This window comes from Microtus pennsylvanicus, chromosome 4 (genome assembly GCF_037038515.1).
Source record: "Microtus pennsylvanicus isolate mMicPen1 chromosome 4, mMicPen1.hap1, whole genome shotgun sequence".
Classification (NCBI taxonomy): domain Eukaryota; kingdom Metazoa; phylum Chordata; class Mammalia; order Rodentia; family Cricetidae; genus Microtus; species Microtus pennsylvanicus.
Genome location: NC_134582.1, coordinates 116,404,505 through 116,429,437, shown reverse-complemented (window position 1 = coordinate 116,429,437; position 24,933 = coordinate 116,404,505). Strand labels below are relative to the sequence as shown.

General features: G+C 39.0%; 1 protein-coding gene across 20 annotated transcripts in view; it reads right to left on the bottom strand.

Moving 5' to 3' along the window:
- Nucleotides 1-24,933, bottom strand: part of Zmynd11 (zinc finger MYND-type containing 11) — an 89,741-nt gene that overhangs the window by 9,163 nt on the left and 55,645 nt on the right. For 8 of the 20 annotated variants that reach the window (XM_075970232.1, XM_075970241.1, XM_075970231.1 and 5 more), the window contains exons 4-9: nucleotides 15,769-15,930; nucleotides 4,637-4,714; nucleotides 4,030-4,122; nucleotides 1,999-2,086; nucleotides 1,358-1,413; nucleotides 517-594 (exon numbers count right to left, since the gene is read on the bottom strand). In XM_075970232.1, the coding sequence (XP_075826347.1) occupies nucleotides 517-594; nucleotides 1,358-1,413; nucleotides 1,999-2,086; nucleotides 4,030-4,122; nucleotides 4,637-4,714; nucleotides 15,769-15,930 (555 nt within the window). The remainder of the gene's footprint in view (nucleotides 1-516; nucleotides 595-1,357; nucleotides 1,414-1,998; nucleotides 2,087-4,029; nucleotides 4,123-4,636; nucleotides 4,715-15,768; nucleotides 15,931-24,933) is intronic. The other 12 variants (XM_075970237.1, XM_075970247.1, XM_075970238.1 and 9 more) reach the window with 4 other exon arrangements.

Genomic DNA, 24,933 nt, shown 5'->3' with positions numbered 1-24,933 from the left:
CAGATGAGACAGGAACTGGAGTAAAGTTGCCTCTAAAGTCAAGGGCCCTGTGCATGATAGTAGTAAACAGAGTGCCCTGACTTTGCTTCTGTGCCCAGCATCACCTGGGTATTTGTTAGGAGAGAAGAGTTTGAGGCCCCACAAGTCCACCCAATGTCAGTGTCATGGGATACCCTCAAATAGCCAGAGGCTTTTTTCCATTTCAGAGGAGATGATGGAACTACAGACATAGCAAAGCCATGGGTCTCTTGTTGAAAATGAGAAGAAAAGCAAAGACTCACTCTCCTGTCTATCAAAGGACCCCGTGTATGGTCTTACTAAGAACTCCATTTGAAATTCGGAACTGAAAAGCAATTATTGTTATTTTCTCATGTTTCATTTGTAAGTATTTATTAAGGCCACAGGTACTATGATGTAAAGAAATATATTTCACAGGTATTATCATTTTTAAGTAAACAGAAAGTAACTGTGATCCAAACGGTACTCTATCAATGAAAATGACAAAATTCCACATACGCAAGGATAGCAGAACCAGTTGTCGGGCCGTGCGTTTGATAGATAGAAGCAGTTCTTGCAAAGCTGCAGCTCATCCAGCTGAAAAGCAAAGCAATGGTCTGAGCCACACAGCAGCCAATGTGGCTGAGAGGGACTGACAGGCAGCTCTCAGTCAGGTCCTGACTAACCTAGTACACTTAAAATCCGCTAGGATGATAGGTCCTGCCATGCCTGTGGAAGACATGCAAGGTGACAGTACCCTTCCCTCGCTTGCACACTGTTTTCTTCATCACTGTAAAGGCCACTTGCGTTATTTCCTGTTGTCAGCCTCTCTTCAGAAGACAGCTGTCTATACACTGGAGTCTATACCTACATCACCGTTACATTCCTTCTAACACACTGTCTGGTGCACTGTAGACATTCAATAAAAAACTGTTTAATAACTAAAAAGAAAATATCGAATTTGAAATGAAATGAAGAAATCACACTTCTTATATGAGAATTTTTACAAAATTAATATTTACAGGTGATTCATTTACTATATGCATATGCAACTGGGTCTAATAGAAGGCACATGTGAACCCTCAATCCAAGTTGTGACTCTGGCTGCAGAGTGCAATTTGTTCACATCTCACCAACACTCACATCAGCAACAAACAGTGCTTGAAAATTACTAGCTAAATCTGCCACCATATCCTTAGTCACCTGTTACAGAAATATTTTGTTTGTTTACTTTCCATGTATGGCAAACATGAAAATCAAATTCAAAGGAGATGCCATAATTAAATGTAGCAAGGAAGGACAGAAGCCTTAACTAAATTTAGACTAAAAAGTTTAATTATTAGGTGTGAATGGTAAGTACCTCATGACAGGTGTCTTTATATAACATCCTCGCAATGTCCGCTTGCTCACTGTCTGCTGTAATTGAAGATAAACACAACTTATCATCAGTACTCTAGAAACTGCCACCATCAAGTCAAGTGACCCTATTGTCATTTCAGTTTACCAAATGGAGACACATTCAGCAAAACACACATTTTATGTCATGTTCAAGGGACAAAATAAATCCTACAGGCAACTTTCAGTTTTACATTTAACACAACCACTAATTCTCTAGGTAGAGAATGACTTCTTGACTTTAAGAATGAGATCTTAGTGGGAAAGTATCAGAATTAATGAAATGCCCGGAGAAACCTCTTAGCTAAGATAAAGCAAGTGAACGTAAAGAATACATTTCACTAAAGATGTAGCTCAGAGGTAGAGTGCTTGGTTAGCATGCATGAGGCCTGGGCTAGGCCCTCATCCTCAGCACCATTTAAAAAAAAGTGAGAGTGTTTTCCCCACACCACTGCCATCACCTCTGTAAGCCACACCAGCAAGACGCCATCAGTTTAAATTCCAACATCATTACTCATGCATGAATTACAAGGAACCATGACAGATATTCTCAACATGGAATTTAGCATTTTCAAGACTGTATACAAAAGAGAAAAAGGATTGAACCTCCATAGAAAATCACTGTGTTGTGGAGAAGCAGCTGTGCATCAGCTTTGAATTCCTCATAACTCCGGTATTTTCCCTCGTTCACTTTCTGTGGGGGTAAAAGACAGAAGGACAAATGTGTTGTGAGTGACAGGACGTGAGGAGCGGACAGAACAGAATCTGTCAAGTTGACATCAGGACTCCCGCTGTTGCCCCCAACATAAGTGACAGTGCTACAAACAGTAGTGTGCCCACTGTGTTAACCCCCACAATGGCCTTCACAGCCGCCACACCTCATCTACAGCAGTGGTGGCAGCTGCTGGTGAGCTTTGTCAGAAAGTGCTCGGATGAGAGCAGGACCACACATGCCTGCCATCTTTCTAACAGCTGGATCAAGACCAGAAAAAGGAGCTGTTAGCCTCCACAATAGTCACCAAACCTCTAAGACAGTGGCTCTCAACCTTTCTAATGCTATGACCTTTTTATACAGTTCCTTATGATGTTTTGACCCCCAACCATAAAATTATTTCATGGCTACTTCTTAACTGTAATTTTGCTACTGTTATGAATTGTAATGTAAATATCTGATCCACAACCCACAGGCTGAGGACACTGCTCTAAGTAAGGCACAGGCACTAGTTTGCAGTGGAGCTTTGAGAGTTCTTCTATAGACAAAGCAACACACAGCTTTCTCTACATTGATGAAACACAAAAAAAGACTCCTTCAAAGTACATTTTGTAGCTCTGCTGTTGGTGGCCAAAGAGGGTAACAGAATAATTTTCAGAGCGTTTTTCTCCCTTGCGGGAAGCTCAAACTTTTTCAAGTAGTGTGTATATAGCTAAGCTATCTGGGAATAGCAGGAGAGCACCCCAGTGATTTTGGCAGAAAGATGGTTAGCAAGGCCAAGGCCGCAAATGAATCCTCACAGGCCATGCCCCTCCCATGTACTTTATCCCTGCGCATGCAGCTTCTTTCCTGTATAGTTTTAGTTCAACTGCCATTCCTTCAATGGAAATTCCCACTTCTCCTAGGTCATACATACCCTACAGGAAATTATGTTCAAGCTTTGATGCCTGACTTCCCTCCCTGCATTCCTGCCTCTGTAAGGCTGGGGTACACCAGGCACTGAACCTGTACAAGGCCTTGCCCAGACTTAAGTATCTCCTTACAGTAGCCCCCCAAAGCGCTTCCTGTTGAGTTCTGTTCTGAACCATGACTCATATTTTGGATTTTAAACTGGTAATATCATAAAAATCTCGTCTTTTTGTTAACTCTCCTTTCAGGACTTGTGCTCATATTATTCAAGGACAAGGCATTAACCCAGCTAGCATCAGCCCATTGTACAGGGAGCTGACAGGATCTAGAAGCCTCGGGGAAGAATGATGGCAGTGGGTCAACAGGGTTTTGGCCGGAAGGGACTAGAGGATCCCAAGCACTGGGTGTGTGTGGGGGGTGTATCTTTAGATCCTCATGCCTTATAATGTAGCACAAAGACAAGACCAAAACCTGAGATATATGGGCAGCACAAATTGGACTTGATGGTTTTTTAAAAAAGGCTATAAAGTTGGGTGGGTAATTAGAAAGAGGGCTTGAATCTGTGAGGAGTTTGGGTAGAAGGTGGTCAAAACTCACTGTTTGCAATTCTCAAAAAGTACTAAAATATACTTATGAAATATATATAATAGAATTACTTCTTTTAGATTTAACCCTAATTTTGTCCTTTTTATGGTTTCCCAAAACACTAAATCTAGTCTACACCCTAAGTTTTACCTAAAACTCCCAAGCACACTGCTAAAATAGAAACTCATGTTAGAAATCAGTACTTTACATACAAAATGTCAAGCTGTCCCACTTCCTGTAATCAACAAATATCAAGATTCTAGCTGTAAGTGGTTAAAAGTCGGGTATTTTAAAATTTGCATTAGACTGTGTGACAGTTAAAGGCACGAATGCACAACATACCGTCACACCACAGCCACCACCACTGTGCATGCTACTTCCCCTCTAACTTGCTAGACACATGGAAGTGGAAATAAAAGGAGCCAAGTTACCTCTTGTATGGTAGGGACATCAACAGCTGAATGGACCAGCCTCCGGTACATCGGATGCTTACTGTCCTTTCCCTTTTTATTAAGGTCTATAGCCTAAAGGGTTGTTAAATACATAAAGGGACATGTAAAACATCAATTCCTGAAGCTCAACGTATTTTATAATCTTACAAAACGTCCATCATAATTAATGGAGAATGTATAGCTAATGTAATGTGCACTTTTCAAGGTTTGCAGAACAGCTATTTGAGAAATGCCACTTCATTTTAAATAGCAATAGCCAATGCAAACGTTCATTTGATAAATTAACTTTTACATTGTGTCTTAATTGAATGTAGTCAATTCAATGCTTGTATCAAACAAAACAAAAGACAAAGTCCAGTCCAATACAAAAACATTTGTTCTAGAAAATGAATAAAACAGCAACCAAATTTGGTAGTACAGGACTATAATCCCAGCACTCAGGAGGCTGAGGCAAGAGGTTCACAAATTCAAGTCCAGTCTGTACAGCAGACTGAGACCTTAAGACCAAATATGCCCACAGAACCTGAGGAACACAGTGGGAGAGAAAGCAAGCCTGGCAAGATGTTGGGGACCCAGCAGCACTCACCCTCTCCTTCATGCGGGAGACAATGAACCTCAGGTAGGTGCCCATCTCCTGCTTGTTTGAATGCTTCTTCTTAATGCTCTGGGGAAGAAAGAAGAGGCCAAACAAGTCTATCATTCATGTGTCCATATTTAAAAGGCAGAAAAGTAAAATGGACTAGAGCAAATACTTTGTTAGATAAAGTCTATGATATTTGCAAAACATAAGTAATATTTCTCTCAGGAGGAAATTGGGAAATATGTAGTACTTGACATATTGCCTAAAAAATGAAAATTTTATCTCTTTTGATATTTCAAAACTTCAAAGCATTTTCTGAAAGGGGGACATAACATATGTAACAGAGAATCTCTACGTTTACTAAAGACCAGTGGTTAAAGTCTTTTAAGAAACACTCTAAATTGATAGTACCAAACAGACAATTTCAATATATCACGTTTTGTTAAAACTTTAACCTGTACATGGAGGGTACACTAACCTATCTGCTTTTCATGCAATATGCCAGATTAGTGGAAATGAAAATTATTACTGATTAGATTATTTGATTCATCTCTCAAGAAGACTGGATTTCACATTTCATGTCACTTGTAGACATTCGGGAAACTAGGACAAATGTCCCTCTGTCAGAACGGAGGCACATGCTAGGCCAAAGATGGCATTGTTATGTCACACTGCAGAGAGATGGATGGGGCTGTCACAACTTTTCAGTCACATGATTTTCAGTTGATATCATTTCTATTAGAAACACACAGGAAGTTATTCACACAGAGAAAGTCATTTTAATAGCCTAAGCATGGAGAGCAAAACATTTTCAGATTCATTACCTATGCATATTGAAATATCTAGTAAAAAGTTGACAGTTTACTATCTAGAAACAATCTCAGATAATTCTTTCATTTCTTGAAATAGGGTCTCATTATATAGGCAAGGTTGGCTGGAACTTGCTATATATTAGCCTGGCAGTGAACTCATCTGGCTGAGTGCTGGTATTATAGGCCTGTGTCATCCTTTGCTCAACATTTACCATTTAAGACCTAGCTTGCCTTCCATTTGCATTTCTCACCTGGACTCTTTGGCAAAGTGAAGGCACACTCCATGTTTCCCCTCTCAGCCCTATGGCCTGTGCCATCATCTAACACAAACAGATACGGGGGTGAGGAGGGTGAGACAAGTGCTTCTCTCCCAGCATGCAGGAAAACAAGTCTACTCGTTAAAAAGAAGGGAACATGGAAACACATGCTCCTATCCAGGTACCCTGTCAGGTCTATTCTACGCACTGTGGACACATCATTAGCACTGCTGAACTCAAATGAGAAATGACCATACAGTCATGTACAATACAACAGATAGCAGACAGAAGTCTTGAAATGCTATTTGACCAGGTTACAGTCTGTAAGTCGGTAACTCATTTCAAGGAAATACACAATCAACCCTTCATGTAGTACTAAAACACATTCACTAAACACTGAACCAATCAAATGCCTGTCCTCTCTGAACCTTCCTTTGAGTTCCTCAAGCCCAGTTGGATTGTCTGCAGCCACCTGACTGGCGACAGTGGCCTTGGCTCTTTCAACTATGCTCTAAACATAAACTAATGGTATGTTTCACTTTGTTGGCTTGAACCTAAGCTCTTTTGATGCCAGTGCTGCACAAAAGAAAAGAATCCAATGTCTACCTATGTGCAAAAGTCAGATGGAACTGAAATATCAATACAGCTAAAATATCTCCACTAGATTCTTCTGTCTTTAAAACACTTTGGAACAGCATGGAAATCACACTGAGGTTCAGGGAACTCATTCTCCAACTCGCTCCCATCATCACCTAGCTTAAACAGAATCTGAGTTCAGTTCTTTCTGGCTTTATCTGTATGACCAAGGCTACTGATCTGTGTAACCATACACAACATTGTCTGGGGAAAGAGTGAGTCTGGAGCTTTATTGGAATACATAGTAGTACAGAGGGTGACAACTAGCTCTTACACTGTTTAAATTGGTTTTAAATACTCAGATGCCTGGAGTATTTAAGTGCAATTAGAAGTGCAGCTCTAATAAGTCTAGAAAAGTGACTATCCCAGAAGGGTGTGACAGCAAACAGCTAAGTGGCTTACTTTCAAATATAACCTTCATACATTACACCAAGAAACTCTTATCCTTGCCTGAGAAGATCTCCTCAGGTTTAGACATTCCATTGTAGTCTATATCACATGAAAACCAGCTAGAAGCTTTAGAAATAATGTCATTATCCATTTATATGAAGTTCTAGAACAAGTAAACTCTCCTGTGACAGAGGATGGGAAGGGACAAGAGCCAGCTATGCTGAAACATGCCCCATATGGTCCTCAGATGCCACACAGGGACCTGTGTGTGCCCTTCGAACAAAAATCTTTCCTTAAAAGAAAACTGCCAATGTCTATCTATAAGCCACTCCTGGGGTTCTGACTGAGCGGGTTGAAGGATGAGACTTAGGTGTTCACAGTCTATATGCTGTTCTCAGTGTGACCCATTGCCCAAGGACATTAATAAAAAAAAACAAAAAACTACAGGCACAGACTGGGACAGCAGTTGAAATTTCACCTTTTTCTGCTCTACTAAATGTAAAGTGGTGAATCTTCAACAGCTCCTTTTGAAGGTTAATTCACAGTCCCCCCCCCCCCCCGAGTCTGTTTTTTCAGTCCTTACCCAGTTTTGGTCTGCTGCTCATAAAAGAAAGTGTTGTCTTCTCATGGTATACATCAAAATTTGGTTGGTTATATTTTAGCTACTAAAGCTGCAGCTTTAGTGTCCTTGGTCCTATGGGGCTGACCCAAAGGAATTTCACAGACAAACCAGATCAGTTTGAGGAGTTCATGGTTTTTACTTGAAACCCAGCCCTCTTTTCTGATGACAAACAAGGATTCTGTTCTAGATACTGAAGCTGCTCTCAAGCCTTTTGCTGTATACATTTAGTCCTGCTGGTTGTGAGCTCAGAGCTGTGTCTGGACCCACAGCGTGATGGAATCTCCCTCCACAAAAGAAGGGCTTCTCCATGGAAACAGAACCTCTCCCAGGTATGTATGAGAATAAAATGTAGACTGCGATGTTTAAACACCTAAGAGGCTTGCAGGCCTTCTTTCATTATCAGGTATATTAAGAAACCCACAGAAGCTGTGTGTGATGGCACATGCCTTTTAACCCCAGCACTTGGGAGGCAGACACAGATCTTTGCGAGTTCAAGGCAAGCCTAATCTACAAAGAGAGTTCCAGAAGGGCAGCCAGAACTATACAGAAAGACTTGTGTCTCAAAAACCAAAAGGAAAAAAAAAAATCCACAGGGCAAGACTTCTGGGGACCCCTGTAGGAAACAGAAAGAACTGCCTATTGAGGCGTTGACACAGTATTGCAGTGCATGACCATCAGGCCACCCACTAATTTGAGTAGTCTGAGGAAAAGCTACTCCAACCCATGGAGGACTCACTTTTAACATAAACATGACCGTCAGAATCACTAAACAGACAGCCCTTGACCAAGTCCAAGTGCTGCTGACCCATTCAACACACAACAGACAACAAACAGCCAAGTCAGAGTGCCACCTATCACACCCCCCACACACCTCTTTCTCTCTCTCTCTCTACTCCTTCACTGGTTTGAAGATTATACTTGTTCTCCTCGGGCAGGCCTTAGCCCTCTTCAAAGTGAGTAAGACTCCATTGACTTGGCTCTCCCATGTCTTAAGAGGTCAATCCTGCCTAATTATCAAACACAGCACTAACACACATACAGAGGTCGAAGGGTAACTTAAGGAAGTTAGTTCTCTCCCTGCACCATGTTAAGTCCTGGGAATGGAATGCAGGTCCCGATGCTTGACAACTGAGCCCTCTTGCCAGCCCTCTTTTTCTGTCCTAGCCAAGGCATGCACTATACCTGTTCTGTTTTTAAGACAGAAGGCATCCAGACAGTGAGACATCTGCCTGCATAGCTCCACATCCATCCCACCCCATAGCACATATTTTATACTGTGGACAAGAGGAAATTATGTACTTTCTGTACCTCAATACTACAAACACTAAGTAAGTTTTGCTTAAGATCTAACCCATCTGTCTAAGAATCAGCCTAAGAGTTACCTTTTTAGATCCTAAGCGTTAGAATAAGCTTCATGGGGCTCAGTGGTTTTACTTATTAAGAGTTCTTATCTTTGCAGAAATCAAACCTGGGTTTGATTCCAAGGACCCACCTGATGGCTCACAACCATCTGTAAATCCAGTTTCAGGGTATCTGACCTCTTTGGGTTCCAGGCATGCATGTGGTGTACAGACATACATGCAGGCAAAACATCGACATGTACTAAATAAAAATAATCTAAAAAAAACTATAATAAAGTCTAGTTAAGTGCTAACAAGACTTTGAAAGAGAAGTCACAAGAATCTAATACCCTGTTGCCCAAGACATGACACAATGCCCACCACTCATTTCCAAGCTGTTTACTCTAACACTGTTACATTTGCCATGGAAATGCAATATATAAATCATGCGACGTCTTTTCTTACCAGGGTGGGCTTAGGTAGCTTCTATAGTGATTAGATAACTATATGCAGGATTTTACAGTTTTTGTGTTGGACTTCTTCCTTTTTCAGAGTTCCTATTGCTTTTTTGTACAGCTAAGCCCATACCAAGCAACCAGGTCACCTGATGACAGTAAATGGTTAAGGCAGAACCATGTTAAAAGTAATTTCCTACTTGTTTTAATTAAATTTATAGGATGCAGGTGTCTTTAAAAACAAAAATATGATCAATGTTCATTATTTTCAGTATTATGATTATTTACCATTAAAAATTTACTTAAAAGTCACATCTCCATTCTACATTTATTAATATGGAACTTGAAAGCAAAGGTATTTATTTACTTTGGGGTGAAGATATTAATAAACTGCCCATATTCATAAAAGTGGACTGACCAAAGAACAAGAGTGGCTATTTCAAAGCAGATACACAAAAAGGTATTTGTACATAAACCACTTTCATTTATCATTTGGTCTCATTTCACTGTGAGTATTAATTGCATATGATTTTTCTTCAGGAATCAGAAAACACTATACTATCCGTGTCCCCAACACATGCAAGAGGTACAGATGCAACTCACAGCTCTTCCTGTGAGACAGTTTTCACGTGCTTCAACACTGCCGGCCTTGTGGCTTACTCCCACACTAGGATCCCCAATACTCCTCCACATAGACGCTCTGGGGCCAGTTTTAATAGTGGACAAGCTATGTCCCTTTGGGCCTTCCATCTGCCTGATGGGCACACTGCAACCCATATGGGACAGAAAAAGCAAGAGGGGGTTAATACAGGTCTTAAAAGTTAATATTAAAAGGCTGGTGCCTGAGGAAGCCAAAGACACCAGGTGCCCTGGAGCTGGAATTGCAAGTGGCTATGATCTACCTGGGTGAGTACTGGGAATTGAACATGGTCCTCTGAAAGAACAGTATGCTCTGAAGCACTGAGCCATCTCTCTAGCCCATTAATATGATCACTTCTAAAGTTTTTTGATTGTTTGGTAAAATCCGTCCCTTCTGAGCATGTTTAGAAGAAGCTGTGGTTGCAGGGAAACTTTAAAAGCCATTCCCATAGGCTGGAGGCCTTGGAAGGAGCTTTCTCAGATCTCAGTGGACTTTTTAGGCCAAGGGTAAGGGAGTCACATGCTACAAACTCAAGAGAACTTTATAACCCAGACCCAAGACATGAAATAATAATATTCTCCAATATTCAGCTTTTTCGTTTTGTTATCTGTATTTCCTATGATTCCATAATTTACTACTGAGCTACATTCATTAATCATGCAATTCATACACAAGCATAAATTTTTCACAGAAAAAAATGCCACGCAAATATCTTGGAAGGAATGACTATTTTCCAGGTATTTTAAAGTAGATACTGTAACAATCTTATCTTTCATTCCTTAAATGGATCCTTTCATTCAAAAGTATTGTGTGATATATGTGGTGTCTGATGTGCCTGGTGTGTTGTGGTGTGTGTGTGTGTAGTAGTAGTAGTAGTAATAGTTTGTATATCAGTAGTATGTGTGTGCATGAGCACTACATGAGATGTAAAGAGATGCAGAGTTGAGTCAGATGATGTGATGAAATCAAGTGGCATTGATATTATTCCTTGTGGGCAAAATCTCAGAGAAGTATTCCGTCTGAGGCCCGGATACAGAAAGAACAAGGAGCTTACCATGACTTCTAATTACTCTCTTCCTGATATTCATTGACTATGCAAACATGGAACACACTTGCTATCCTAAGTGCTGCCAATGGCATGTTATAGTTCACAGATGAAAACTGTGTGTATGAATTTAAACTGTGGCACTAACATGAATCTACAACTCCTCCAAGTCAAAAAAAAAAAACACACCCTAAAAACAAGATAACACAAAATGCACTCATAGGAGGATGATGATGTTGAAGGAGGAGGGAAGACAGGCCACTCCGAAGCCCTGTCTCCATCTCACGGGAACATACCAACTGTCTGAAAAAAAAAACAAAAAACAAAAAACACTTTACTTGCTTTATGGTACAGCTCCCCTCATTAATTTCCTGATGCTCTATGGGGTGTTAGAAGAGAGCAAATGTCACACTCTCAGATATTAAGTCACTGCTCTCACAAACAGGACTTGCTACAGAATCTGTACATTGGGAAGGAAGGTCTGTGTAGACCATTCTTTAGACCATTCCTTTAGAACTCTTAAAATAACAGGCTCTGGTGGGGAGACAGAAGCCAGGCCACTTTGAGAAAGGTGACATTTCACATTGGAAGATGCTTCTCTTGGGGCTGTACAGGGTTCATAATGTGAATGTTTGAAAACAACACTATCTGCTCTGGTGGTCAGAGTCACATGGTGGTGGAGGCTCACACTGGACAGCACCAGAGACCACTACCACCATGGCAGATTGACAGGGAACACTATGCCAAAAGGCAGTGTGGTGCCACCCTAGCAGGCAGTTGTGGAGTTTTTAATGACAAACCACCTTGCCAATATATTAAACAATGTTCAAAAGTTCCTTATTAGTATATCTAACTACCTAAATCTTTCTTCAAACTTTAAGAGGAAAAGGTAGATTGGAAAGCTGACTGATTGTAACCATAGTTGCTAATTTAAGTCTGATGAGTCCCAGATCTCTTAGTCCAAGAACAATTTCAGGGTATTACTATAACAGTCCTGTGAGTCTTACCCCAGAAGCTTAGAGACTAACAAGAATGGAGTGCACAGACAGACAGACACAGGCACAGACAGACAGACACACACAGAGAGAGAGAAAGAGAGAGAGGGAGAGAAAGAGAAACTATGATACCAAAGAGGAAACTGACTTTGTAATTTGGAAACTATATATAAAAATAAAGTGAAGTGAAAACAAGACATCTGACAAAAACCAAATGGTCAGTGAAAACTGTTGCCATGGGCTGTGATGTAAATGGTACACTCATACACTCTTTGAAGGGTAAGTTGTTGTTTTAGCAAATAATATTAATGTTCATAACTGTCAGATTTAAGAATTGCAGTCAGTGAACTCATCCTACCAAAAGTGAGCAGACAGGATCATGTATACACAACACACACACACACACACACAAAGGCTTTATGGAAAGTACCATGCACTATATTGTGTTTTAAAGGTACTTCCTTTATGTAAGTAAAATCTTCAAATAGAGTTATCAAAAAAAGGATTTTTTTTTAAGTTTTGCTTGGTAAATTTATGATCATTTCATGAAAATGAAATGTAAAGCAGCTTCATGAAGAAAGAGTGAGTGCAGTGTTCAGAAGCTGAAACTGGGCACGATTTCAGACACAGTGCTTGGAATGTCAGTGTAGGAAGGAAGATGGGCGGCGCATGAATACACATTCGTAAGAACTGGTCAGGTGAGGGACATGTGGCTTTCTCTACTGTAAAACGTACAAATAGGATGTCTAGAACACAGCTGACTGGAGACAAGATGACTGTATCAATAGTGCGCACAATTTACACACACAAACACATACGCACAACATAAGAAGTCTGAAGAATATTTACATACAGAAAAGGAATTCCGTGAATTTGCTTTTCTTATTTTACTTGCATACTTTACAACAAAGTTTTAAAAAATGAATTTAAAATACCTTATAAATTAATAAGCTCACAGGAACAAGAGTATAAAACTTGACAGTGAGGATATTTTTCTCAAAGTAAAATCTAATTAGACAGACATTCATGGACTACTCTTTAAAAAACAACTGGCTGTTTCTGCAAAGTGTAGAAAGCAGACATTCTAAAGGACCATTCTTGGCAATGTAAAATTCCTAAGTTAAGCATGAAAACTGGTAAAACTGCTCTGACTGAGAAGGCGCACATTGTCTTCTCAGCTTCCAGACCTGTGAGAGCACAGCTGGGGGAGACAGCCTGGTCTCAGCAGTGTCTCAAAACGAAGAAAGTCTTCGGAGATCAACCACTTATTAGGACATGTTTGCTTCACACTTTATTTTTGTAGTAATGATTGGCTTCTGTGTGCTGTTTTGGCCTGACTGGAGATAAGGTTCTTCTCTACAAGATTCTTTGTGTAACAATTATCCTATGTAATTATCTAACATCCCATGGAGGGAAAAAGAGACTGGAAAAGTTGATTCTAATTGGAACCATAGTTCTAGAGTTTTAGTCTGTGAACCCCAAACTCTTTTAGTCCAGGAATATTTCAGTATAAACACTCATTTGTTAAAGAACGATTTTATTATAATTTGTTTTAAAACTTAAATTAACCAAAAATTCTACCTGATACACATTTAAAATTCCATTACAACTTTAAGGTTATTATTTCTTTTCATACTAGAAAAGAATCAGTAGCAATTATCATTTTTCTGACCATAACTATTGAAACAATAGAACAGACCTAACTTACAAATGATTTCTTGGGCGGCTTCAGAGCTGAAGGTAAAATTCCCCACTTTCAGTCCCAAACACAGGCTTTCTGAGTCTTGCTGAAGTCTAGGTCACAGACTATACTATATATACATAATTTAGGTTTTTGTATAACTTACAGTATCATTTCCATAAGTACCTTGTATCATAAACAGATCCAAACTGAACGAGGAAAAACAAAAGAAAAAGATGGGATGAAGTGGCCATGCATTTGAGTCAACTGACAATGAAATATTGAAAAATAAAGCAAAAAAACGAACAAAAAAAATAATTAGAACACAGCAGAGCAGCTGTGGAGAAGAAACAGAGAGAACTTCATACAGACGATTTTCTTCAAAGCAGGAGTGCTTTTCTATTATACATATGCAAATAATACAAATAAATATAAATGATACAAAACCCTCACTGCGATCACCCTGCCTCACAACTCCCAGTGCTTTGACTTAAATTCCTTCCTATGAACCTAGGAACTGCACATTAACTATAAAACCTTGAAGGTGTGAGTGCTGTCTCCACTTCCTTGTGTGTACTGTTGGGTGCTTTCAATTTCCCTCTTCTAGAGACTGGATACAAAGGACTGAATCTGGGCGCTTACACATGCTTGGAAAACTGCTCAGTAATCTGTTGCTGAAATATATATAAAAATTATCTTCATTTTTTGTTTGCTTGTTTTTGCAGATAGGGCCCCTCTGATTCTCCTAGTTTGGCCCTGAGCTTACTCCATAGCCCAAGTAGTTCCAAGTAGCTGGGATTTGAGGCCTGTGCCACCAGGCCCAGCTCTTCCTGAGCAAGTTTTTATTTTCTAGAATATAAGAGAGAGATTTGCTTTTAAGAGGCATGATCCAAATCCATGAACACAGAACACAAGTGACACCGGCCCCTGCTCAGAGCAGTGACCTGAGGCCATGCCTGTACTAATCCGTGTGGCCATCATGTGCTGGTGAAGATCTACAAGAAATCTACAACCTCAGCTTTAACACTGATATACTCAGATTTTTTGATAGTGTCTCATATTTCCCAATAATTCACCATGAAACAGGTTTCTAATGCTATCCTAATTGTCTTCTGTCTACTTCTTAAGCTAAGTAGGCTCAGGTAATCAAGACCTCAGTTCCCAAGGGAGGACTAGGTAGAGTAGGCTCATTTAATTCAAGCCTTCAGTCACAAAGCAACACCTAGCTGATGTGGGCTCAAGTAATTCAAGGCCTCATTTAGTAAGGAAACGCTAGGCGAAGTGGGTTCAGGTAATCAAGATCTCAGTTACTAAGGAAATGCTGCATCAAGTGGGCTAAGGTAACCAACAACTCCGTTACTATGGAAGATTAGGATGGGCTGGACATTTGCTGATCGTGCCCAGATGAAATCTTTGACTGATGTTGAAGAGGAGAAAATAGTAAAATGAAATTTTGAGAAATTAAACATTTAAATTACTAAAGTATTATTTAAGACATACTCAAAATCTGTATTCATGGGTAAGTGGGACATGTGATGATGGTTCCAGCTAAGTTCCTGAGTAACACAAATTAGAAAACCACAGTGCTTACAACCACAGAAATTCATACCATTGCCTTCAGTGCCCTGGAAAATGTAGTATTTTGTCAGCACACATCACTCATATACAGACGCACTACAACCACACAGCATGCATATTCTTCAGTGAGAAAAATGACTGAAAATTATTTTGCAAATATGCATTTTACCAACCACACAATGCATTTGACTTTAGGGAATTAGAATTCTTAATGTGCAAATGCCCCATCCTTCCACCTTCCACATAAAATATAAGCAAAAAATAAACTAAGTCATGATGATAGAAACAAAAGCAACTTCCATGGCTAAACACGGGAAGCTCGTCAAGAACACTCCCAACACTGTGCCTTCTGCCCATGTGTCTTCTCAGTAGCATCAACTCTGCCACGAATTACAACGTCATTATTAAATGGACCTCAGTGTGGCAAGCAGTTCATGTTTTGAAAAGCTATCCTTTAAAGCAGTTACATAATCTAGAAATAGGTATAAAATATGTGAAGAGAAGAGATGGGTGTGTTCTGTGTGTGCATTTATGAGTGTTGCTCATTTGTCACGGTCATTCCAGCACGTAACCCCCACCCTCCAGGATGGATCATTCACTTTGCAAGACCACCTGGGGTATCTTGGTGACACTATATTCATAAATTTCAACCCTCTAACCAGCACATGAAAGCTCATAGGTACTCACCCTGCAAACTGGGCACTGCCAGTGACTACTGCTGTCTCTAAGCCTGAACTCATCAGACAAACACTTGGAATGATACACACGAAAACACAGGTCACATATCAACACCTCTCCAGGCAAATGGCATTCAAAACAATACCAGTCATGAGTTTCTGTTTCCCAGTCCTACAAAAAATACAAAATAATTTCGTATGACATTTTGTCAATATCTTCAATAACTAACAACAAAATTGAAACTAAAAGTCCATCACAAGTTAGGCATTATAAACAATTTAAGACATTTAATGTGTTAAAACAAGAGAGAAAATACCTAGAAATTTACTTCTTTAAATCTTGGATTCTCTCCTACATAGTATCAATAGTCAGAGATACCTTAAGGTGATCTGATAGCAAACACCTCCAAAGTGAATTATGCCCAAAGCCAATCCCAAGTCTAGTATTATCTTTCATTTAAAACTACAATTTAAGGAACAGTGTCTTTTGTAAGCTGAGTGCCCCACACCAACAGCAACTTAATATTTCAAGCAGACAAACCTGTGTTCTGTCCTGATTTTACAGATTACAAAGGGGGTGCTGACACACTGCGGGGACGGGGTGCACAGTCTCGCGTGGTGTAGCTCACTGTGCTTTTCTCTCATCCACAGTATCTGATGCTTAACTGAAAATAACAACTAATCAAAATGCCCATGTCCCGACAGGTCGCCAAATATGCAGGGTCTGTTAAATTTAGAAAAATAAATTGAAAATGTGAAACTAAAGGTTTAGTCACACTATCTGAAAGAGGCTGATTACCATATGAAACAAAGGAAGCAGGCTCCGTTCTTGATGTGGCTAGTCCTAGCAATCAAAGAACACAGAGTTGCATGGGCATTCTTCAACAGGTCTCATTAGTGAGGTCTCTCTACAGCCAAGGCAGGTAGGTGAAGTACAGACAGGAAGACTCATTTGCTTTTAGCTTAGAATTCATTCTTTATAAATGTTACCCTTCATTTTTTCTAAAATACACTTCAGAGTAAAGGTTAACTCAACCTGTTTTGGAGATGTGGAAGCCAAATGAACAAAAGGAAAACTATAACAACACCAAGACTACTTCCGGTGGGGAGCCTGACATCCACATTTGGGTTCAGCTATTAATTGTTTTTATGTATGTCCTCATTCTTTCCAAAATTGAGTGGCTCCCCCATTTTCTCAGATGCTAATATTATCCCAGCAAATGGGGCTTAAACTAACACTCAATAAGAACTGACCACATCAACCACATTTCAATGCCACCATCCACTCACTAAGAGCGTAGTCACTATTATTCACAACGTTATGTCCTCCAACGTACATCCTGAGCCATGGCGAAGGCAGAGTAGTCAATTCTGTAGAAATCTAAACTTTCTGGATTTATGTTTCATTAAGAAATTGATGGTCTTCACTGACCAAACAGTAATGTGAAGTAGGAGCATTTTCAGGTCCTCGCTGCAGCTGTGCACTTCCCTGCAGACTCATCTGATGGAGCAATCATGTGGACTGCAATCACGAAGTACTCATTTTACATAAAGCTCAGAGAACATCTACACTACCAAGTTTGAGATACACAAAGACATGTATGTGAACTTAGCTGAATTAAAATTAAAATGAATCTCATTTCTGATAGACAGTTCATAATACATTATATATTAGCTATTTCATTTTCTAACTCAAAAATTTTAATATAAATAAGCTTCATAATTCTAATTTATTTTTAATTAAAGAACTTTTTCTAAGCTTAAAACAAAATATTTTATTCTCATGGCTGTTTGGAAATACTGTAAAGGACATTAATGATTTATATATATATATTGGCTAATTAATAGAAACTGCCATCCTTCATGATTTAATTTTTTATTTTAATTATTCTTCAATAATAGGTCAAATAGCGGTTGCTGGGATGGTTAAAAGGGCAGGAAGAACACAGTTCTAGCTTTTCCACTCCATTGCCTTCCTCTTTCCAATGCACACTTTTACCTACTTATGAAACAGACAGTGGAATGAATCTGCCCTTGTTGGGGTACTTAACTCCGCACTTTAAGAAATAATTGTAGGAATGTTAACCATAACTTAAAGGAAGCAAAGTACAGAAACTCTTAAAATTAATTTACTAGATATTATTAACTTTTTTGAGCTACTTGTTTTTTGCTTTAAGACATCTTACTAGCAGGCCAGGAACTCCCTATGTAGCCCAGGCTGGCCCGGAACCCACAGAGATCTGCCTCTCAGGTGCTAGAATCACAGGTGTGTGCCTTCATTACTGACTTGGGTATGTTTTCCTTATGTATATCACTGACTCCATCATCATAAGGGTTAAAGAAGACAATGCTTCTTGTTATTTTAATCATGACAAGAGCTATTCATAACACAGGAAACATGCAAAAGTCACTGATTCAAAATCTATTACAATTTTCCAGAGGTGTAAACAAATCATGGACCATGCCAAGCTGACATCACTTAAATAGTGAGGCTGACACACACATGTCACATAAGCCAATAAACCAAGTTTACATTTGCACTGGATGCCACGAGAACTCATCAGCTGCTCTCGATACAGTCTAGTTAGCAGCCAAAAGTGTGAAATCCCACTTTAGGACAAGAGAGCCTTTAAAGGCAAGACTACTGACTGACACAAAGTTCCAAAACTGAAGCAGTGCAAAGGTCGTACAGTTTTCACACACAAGTCTAGCAAGAGTTAACTTAGCTAACCTAAACAATATAAAACTCTATTACCAAAAAAAAAAAAAAGTAGAATTAAGGAAAAATAACAGTCCAAAATTAGTTCACCTTGTCTGGGGCTGCTGTCCTGGAGAAAGGCTGCATACTGTAGGCCTTTCAAAATAAAAACAAGATAATCTTGGTTTCTCTACCATAATTTTGCTCATATCAGGCAATACAGAGAACTAAAGGGATTTCGCACACGGTTCATTACTAGAAGTACATCTCATAGTACTTGGTGAATGATGCTAAGAGAAAAGTCTATTGATGAGCTCATCATTAACGAAAAGGGTTGTCACTGACTGTAAAAGGTTATGGATAGACAATGAGAAATCTCTTAGGGAATTCCTGTGCCATGAGATGTACACTCTTGTCAGGAAAATACCTTTCAGCAAATAAAGTCTGTGCCACATGTATCTATACAATACCACAAATGCATATCTGATTGCTCTGGAACAGGATTACACTGAATGTTTTGAAAAATCAGAATAATGAAAGTGAGAGTGGTAAACTCAGCTCACCACAGCATGAAGTTTATACAGGCCGCCCTCAGAGCCTAGGAGCGAAACCTCCCAATCTAGCAGCAGTCGGATACACTGGTTGACACGCTGGAGTCAGACTGGTACAAAGCCTGGCCCTGACACTCATGTCTCTATAATCTTGGGCATAATGCTTAGCTTTTCTCCGTGTCATTTTCTATCTGTAAAATGAATAGTTTCCTGATGGAGGAAGGTCATTGGTTAAATAAAAAGAAACTGCTTGGTCCTCATTGGTTAGAAGATAGGTGGGAGGAGTAAACAGAACAGAATGCTGGGAGGAAGAGGAAGCGAGGTCAGACTCCACAGCTCTGCTCTCGGGAGCAGACGCCTCAGAGAGAGACGCCATGCTCCCGGCTCCTGGGCAGAGGCACGTGATGAAGCAAGCCGCCAGGTCAGACATGCTGAATCTTTCCTGGTAAGACTGGTGCTCACAGATTATTAGAGATGGGTTGATCGGGATATCAGAATTAGCCAGTAAGGGCTAGAGCTAAAGGGCCAAGCAGTGATTAAATGAATAAAGCTAGCCAAGCAGGCAGCCGGGGTGGCGGGTGTCCCCGCCGCCACTCCTATTACTACAGTTTCCTGTGTCTTAGTAAGAACCGAATGAGTTCATAGGTACTTAGTGCACAGAGGAGGTCTGCACGGCTTAAGCACTCAGGAGATGTTAGCTGGTGTTATTATCTATGTATTGCACAAAACAGAACTAAGACACAAATGAATAATATGAGTGCATTTCTCTCCTAGTACTTTAGAATTCATTATCATATCTGATTTTCACATTTCTCTGAGCAGCGTAGAACAGGAAATATAATTAGCTCCAATGAAGGGATAAAAAGGAAGCTCAGAAAGATGTTTGGCCATGTACCAAGGGAGACGTCTGAAGAACTGTTGGGAAATATATTCCAATTCTGATCAAGGTTCTTTAATAATCAAAAGGGAGTTTTAACTCCCTATGTTTTATACATCACACTGCTAAGCATGTGTATGACAGTGTGCTTTAATGCAGATGCACTGTAAAGTGAGTTTTCTACCATTCTAGGTTTGATTTAATTCTGTTAACAAATTCAGTTAATCATTTACATGGGAGGATATGAGGCTTACAAGTTTTAGTGACTTTAAATATTGAAAATAAATTACAATATTGCCTAGTGGGACAGAATTCAGAGAAGGTAAAGAGCCAAACAGCAGGAACTCATGCACACAATACACCAACACATGATTAGAAGAATAGAACCCCCAAAATACTGAGCAAATAGAGGCTCTTGACAGAGCCACTTCTCAGTAAGTCAGTTTAAAAATCAGAAGATTCTAGTGTAACTGAATCGCCAGCACTCATTTACTAGTTAGTAAACAAAGGGTTGTTTACTTTTTGTAACCAAGGTTGGGAATGAATATTCAAATATATGTATACATACACACATATACATATATATAATACACATACATAAATGACATAAAGGTAAAACATTTCAATTTTTAAACAGCAACAGCATCAAAGAAACATTGAAATTTGTGTTTAAGGTATTTAAAACAACGAACTAGTCAGGCAGTGATCATGCACACCTTTAACCCAGCACTAAGGAAGCAGAGACAGGTGGATCTCTGTAAATTCGAGGCCAGCCTGGTCTATAGAGTAAGTTCTAGAACAGCCAAGGCTACAATGAAACTCTGTCGCAAAAAAAACAAAAATAAATAATGAATAAAATAATGACAAATATAATTATAACAAAAGGGGTAAAAATCTAAATTGCTTTTAAAAACTAATTCTTAAATTCTAAATTTTAAATTCGTAAATTCTACATGTATGCAATGTGCTGGAATGTCCAGGTTAGCTTGTATTCAGAAGCAGCCTCTTTTTTTCTCAAGAATGAAGCAAGGAAGCCCCTCTTGCTGTGGCTTCAGGCAGTAAGGTCTGTGAGGAACAAGGCCATCAATTCTAATCCAATGTTTTCCCTAAGAGGTGTGAGTCCAGTTAAATTTTAAGGTAAATATAAACCAATACTTCCTACAAGCTGGCACTTGATTTGGAAACAACAGATGACAGCAACCGCTCAAGGTGTCGAGTTTGCCCCACTTGGGTTTGGTATTTCAGCTCCTTCACTGCGAACATAATATGCTCATATCTTTAGAAACTCACAAAATACGTATTTCTATTATTTGGGTTTTTTAAAAATAAAATATAAAAAAGCCTAAAACAATGAGAAGTGAAAAATACAGAGAGAAAAATGTAGAATGCCCCTTTTTATTGAGAATGATGCTCTCAGGCCCAAGAGTAGCCTCAAGTCCTGATATCAGGAATGGTTCACTTCAAAATGCATGGAGTGAAGAGTCTAGTCACGTCTGTAATTAGTCAGGACTCACCCACAGCAAAACAAGAAAACAGAAGGATTCTACACAAAACTGCAATCTGGGTCTCTCAGCAGAAACCCTACTCCTATACTGACATGAACTGTGAAAGAAATGAGGTCCCGAATCCAAATTCAGCAGGTCTATAAAAGGAGAAAGTAGTTTTACAAATAATATCATTTTTCTGAAAGATTTTTTTAAGCCAACACTAGCAACCAAATTCTTTATTATCAGATAAAAATCACTTACAAATAAAAGTGCAGCCTTGTCCTGGGAACTGTCGATCACCAACAGTTCATAATAATAGCCTTGTTTCAAGATACATATTGTTTATATTTTATATGCAAATGATCCAAAACTCAAGGTTACCTGCTTCCTATGTTACTGTAAGTATTTTTGAAACACCTTCCTTCCTATCCTTGATGGGCACTTTATAAACCAAAAGGCTAATTTGTAAGACATTAATTTATATTGATCACAAAGATAACTAGTAAGTCCTAAACTTCAGTCCTCTAGGAAGTGGTAAAACTCTGCCCAAGAAATATTGTTCTTAATATTTAAGAATAAAGAGGATGAGATACTAGAAATATGGATTAAAAATATGGCCTCCCATCATGTGTACTTAAGAGTAAGCAGATGATGAAGCAGTTTATGAATGTGAGCATGTATGCATGCATGTATGGCAAGTATATATTCAAGCATGTGTGTGCATGCACGTGTATGTATGCATTCAATAATTATTTTGCAATACTGAGCTGGTCTTGCATAGAGTGCCAAAAAGCACTCTGCTACTTTTAACTACTCAAAAGGAAAAGGCATCAACATAACAAAGTATTAACTGTTCAGACAACAAGATGGCGCTCCATGTCTTCTCACTAACAGAACTCCAGAAGCTCTGGAAACCATGCTTATGGGAACTAATTGGACCTTGTCAGTTAATGCTACTTATTACCAGTCTACGAATTTTCAGATGACCACAAAAATTCCCACATTTTTCAAATACTGTGTGTCTGTCATTTAGAAAACAGTCTGTTGTGTATACTTATTGACTACTGTGTAAACAGGTCATTTAGAAACAGGAGTGGTCTTATGAATGTTGCTGTTTTGTTCCATAAACTTATATACACATAGGAGAATCACCATGAAGATGCTTAGACAATTTTACTATAGTTTCTCCAACAGAATTGGCACTTATACAGGGGGCTGCAAATTGTGTATGAGATCATTACTGGAAAATGTCTGAGACTATTTCTTGGCTAGAAGGAGGAATTTTAGTAATACAGAGGCCTCTGCCTTTGTATTATAATATGCTGGCTTCTTCAAAGACAGACAATAGTCTCATACAGGCCAGTGAGCTTTTAGGACACAATTGCTGTACTTAATAAAAATAATGGTCCAGGGATGCATGTATTTTGATTGTTTCAAGTTCTAAAATTAAATATTAGAGAAGAAAGGTAGTAGGAGTGTATTAACAATGTAATATCAACAAACTGACTTTTAAGCTCCTTTTCCCATTGCTGTGTGGGAGAAAGGAAAACTGTACTCATTGGCTTCTATTTCTCCACACACTGATGGGAGTGAAGAGAAGCATCGTTCAACCTCTGCTACATAAAGTGACTCAAGAATTAATCCTGTTTCCCCACTTCTGACAGCTCAGCTCCTCTCTTCAGAGGAGTAGGAAGAACATTGCCACCTATTCCTTTATAACAGAAGCCTCTTTCTAAAGCCTATCCTAACTCTGAAAGAAGGGTTCAACAAATGTACTACACTCTAAAACTCAAGTTTGGAGGACACCAAAGCATTTGAAATCACAAAGCAGTGAAACTAGAAAGTCTCAAACACTGGTGTGCAGAGCCCTGACCCACAACTTCATGTAAATTAGAAAAGGTGGCCCTTCCATCAAGTATTCTTGAGGTATACTCTTTTTATTCATGAAAGAACCTTTAAATAACATATAAGGTGCTTCTGTGTGGAGGGCATTCACTAGCTTGTCAGTTCACAGCTTAGACCTGCCTCCTGCAGATGACAGAGTTGTTGAAAATACACAAAGCCTGGACAGTGCAGAATCTCTAAAGAACTGTGCCGCAGGTGACATGGTTAATCACATGAGCTTGTGGGTGTCATAAGGGCATGAGGACATTCACTGCGAGTCAAGTGGTGAGATACTCACTTCATCAGTCAACTTCATTATTTTACACCTTCAACAAGATCGACTTTTTCAAGGGCAAGCTCTTCACAGAATTTATATTGGAGAATACTGGTAACAAAGTAAATAGTCTAAATAAAAGACTACTTATATGGCTAGTTAAAAACTGATGCTTTTGCCAGGCGGTGGTGGCGCACACCATTAATCCCAACTTGGAAGGCAGAGGCAGGTGGATCTCTGTGAGTTCGAGGCCAGCCTGGTCTACAAGAGCTAGTTCTAGGATAGGCTCCAAAGCTACAGAGAAACCCTGTTTCAAAAAACCAAAAAAAAAAACAAAAACAAAAAAACCCACAAACCCCAAAAAACCAACAACAAAAAAACTATTGCTTTTACTATACTGTCCTCAGACACTTGTTTTAATCATTTTAAAGTTTTAATATATAAGTAATAACTATAACTTTATAAGGTAGATTGGAGATATATATTATAAGGTAGAGTATATATATACATATACATATACATATACATCCACTCACCAAACAAGGCTAATTAACTTATCCATTCTTTTAGCTGTTTTGAAATACATTATTATTAACTCTATTGCCTTTCTGCACAAAAGATCATTACTAAGCGTACTTATTTACTGGCTATTTTACACTTGCTTTAAGTATATTTGTGTATGCTTCATGGACATATTCTCATTTAATCCTTGTGGTGGTTTGAATGAGAAAGGCTACCATAGGCCCATATATTTGCATGCTTGGTTCCCAGTCAGTAAACTGTTCAGGAAAGATAGGAAAGTGTGGTCTTGTTCTAGGTGTGTCAACGGGGTGGGCTTTGAGGTTTCAAAAGCCTCCACCAGTCCCAGTGTCTCTGTCTGCCTGCCTACCTGTAGGTCAGGATGTAAGCTCTGAGCCCCTTGTCTGTCTGCCTGCCACCATGCTCCCTGCCCTAATAATAATGGATTAACACTTTGAAACTATAAACAAGCCCCAAATTAAATATTTTCTTTTTATAAGAATTGTCTTGGTTATGGTGTCTCTTCATAGTAATAGAACAGAAAATCTTTGATTAAATGAAATAAATATTAACATGCCCACATTACAGCAGAGGGCTGAATCAACGAAGTTTAGACAATTCCAGACATGTAAGCAAGGACATTATGACATTCCATATACTACTTTACCCTTGAGTCTTTACAGTTATAAATTTTAAAACCTAAGCCTAAGTTTGATATACTCAGTTATATTACATATGCTTATTTGGTATAAAACTATTGTGAATAAGAACTAATTAGCATTAAACCTGTATAATTGCTGTTTAATATACTTTAAGATGTCATTTAGTAAAAAGGGAAAGGAAAGACTATAAACACGTGCAAAGAAACATGTAAAATAAAAAGAA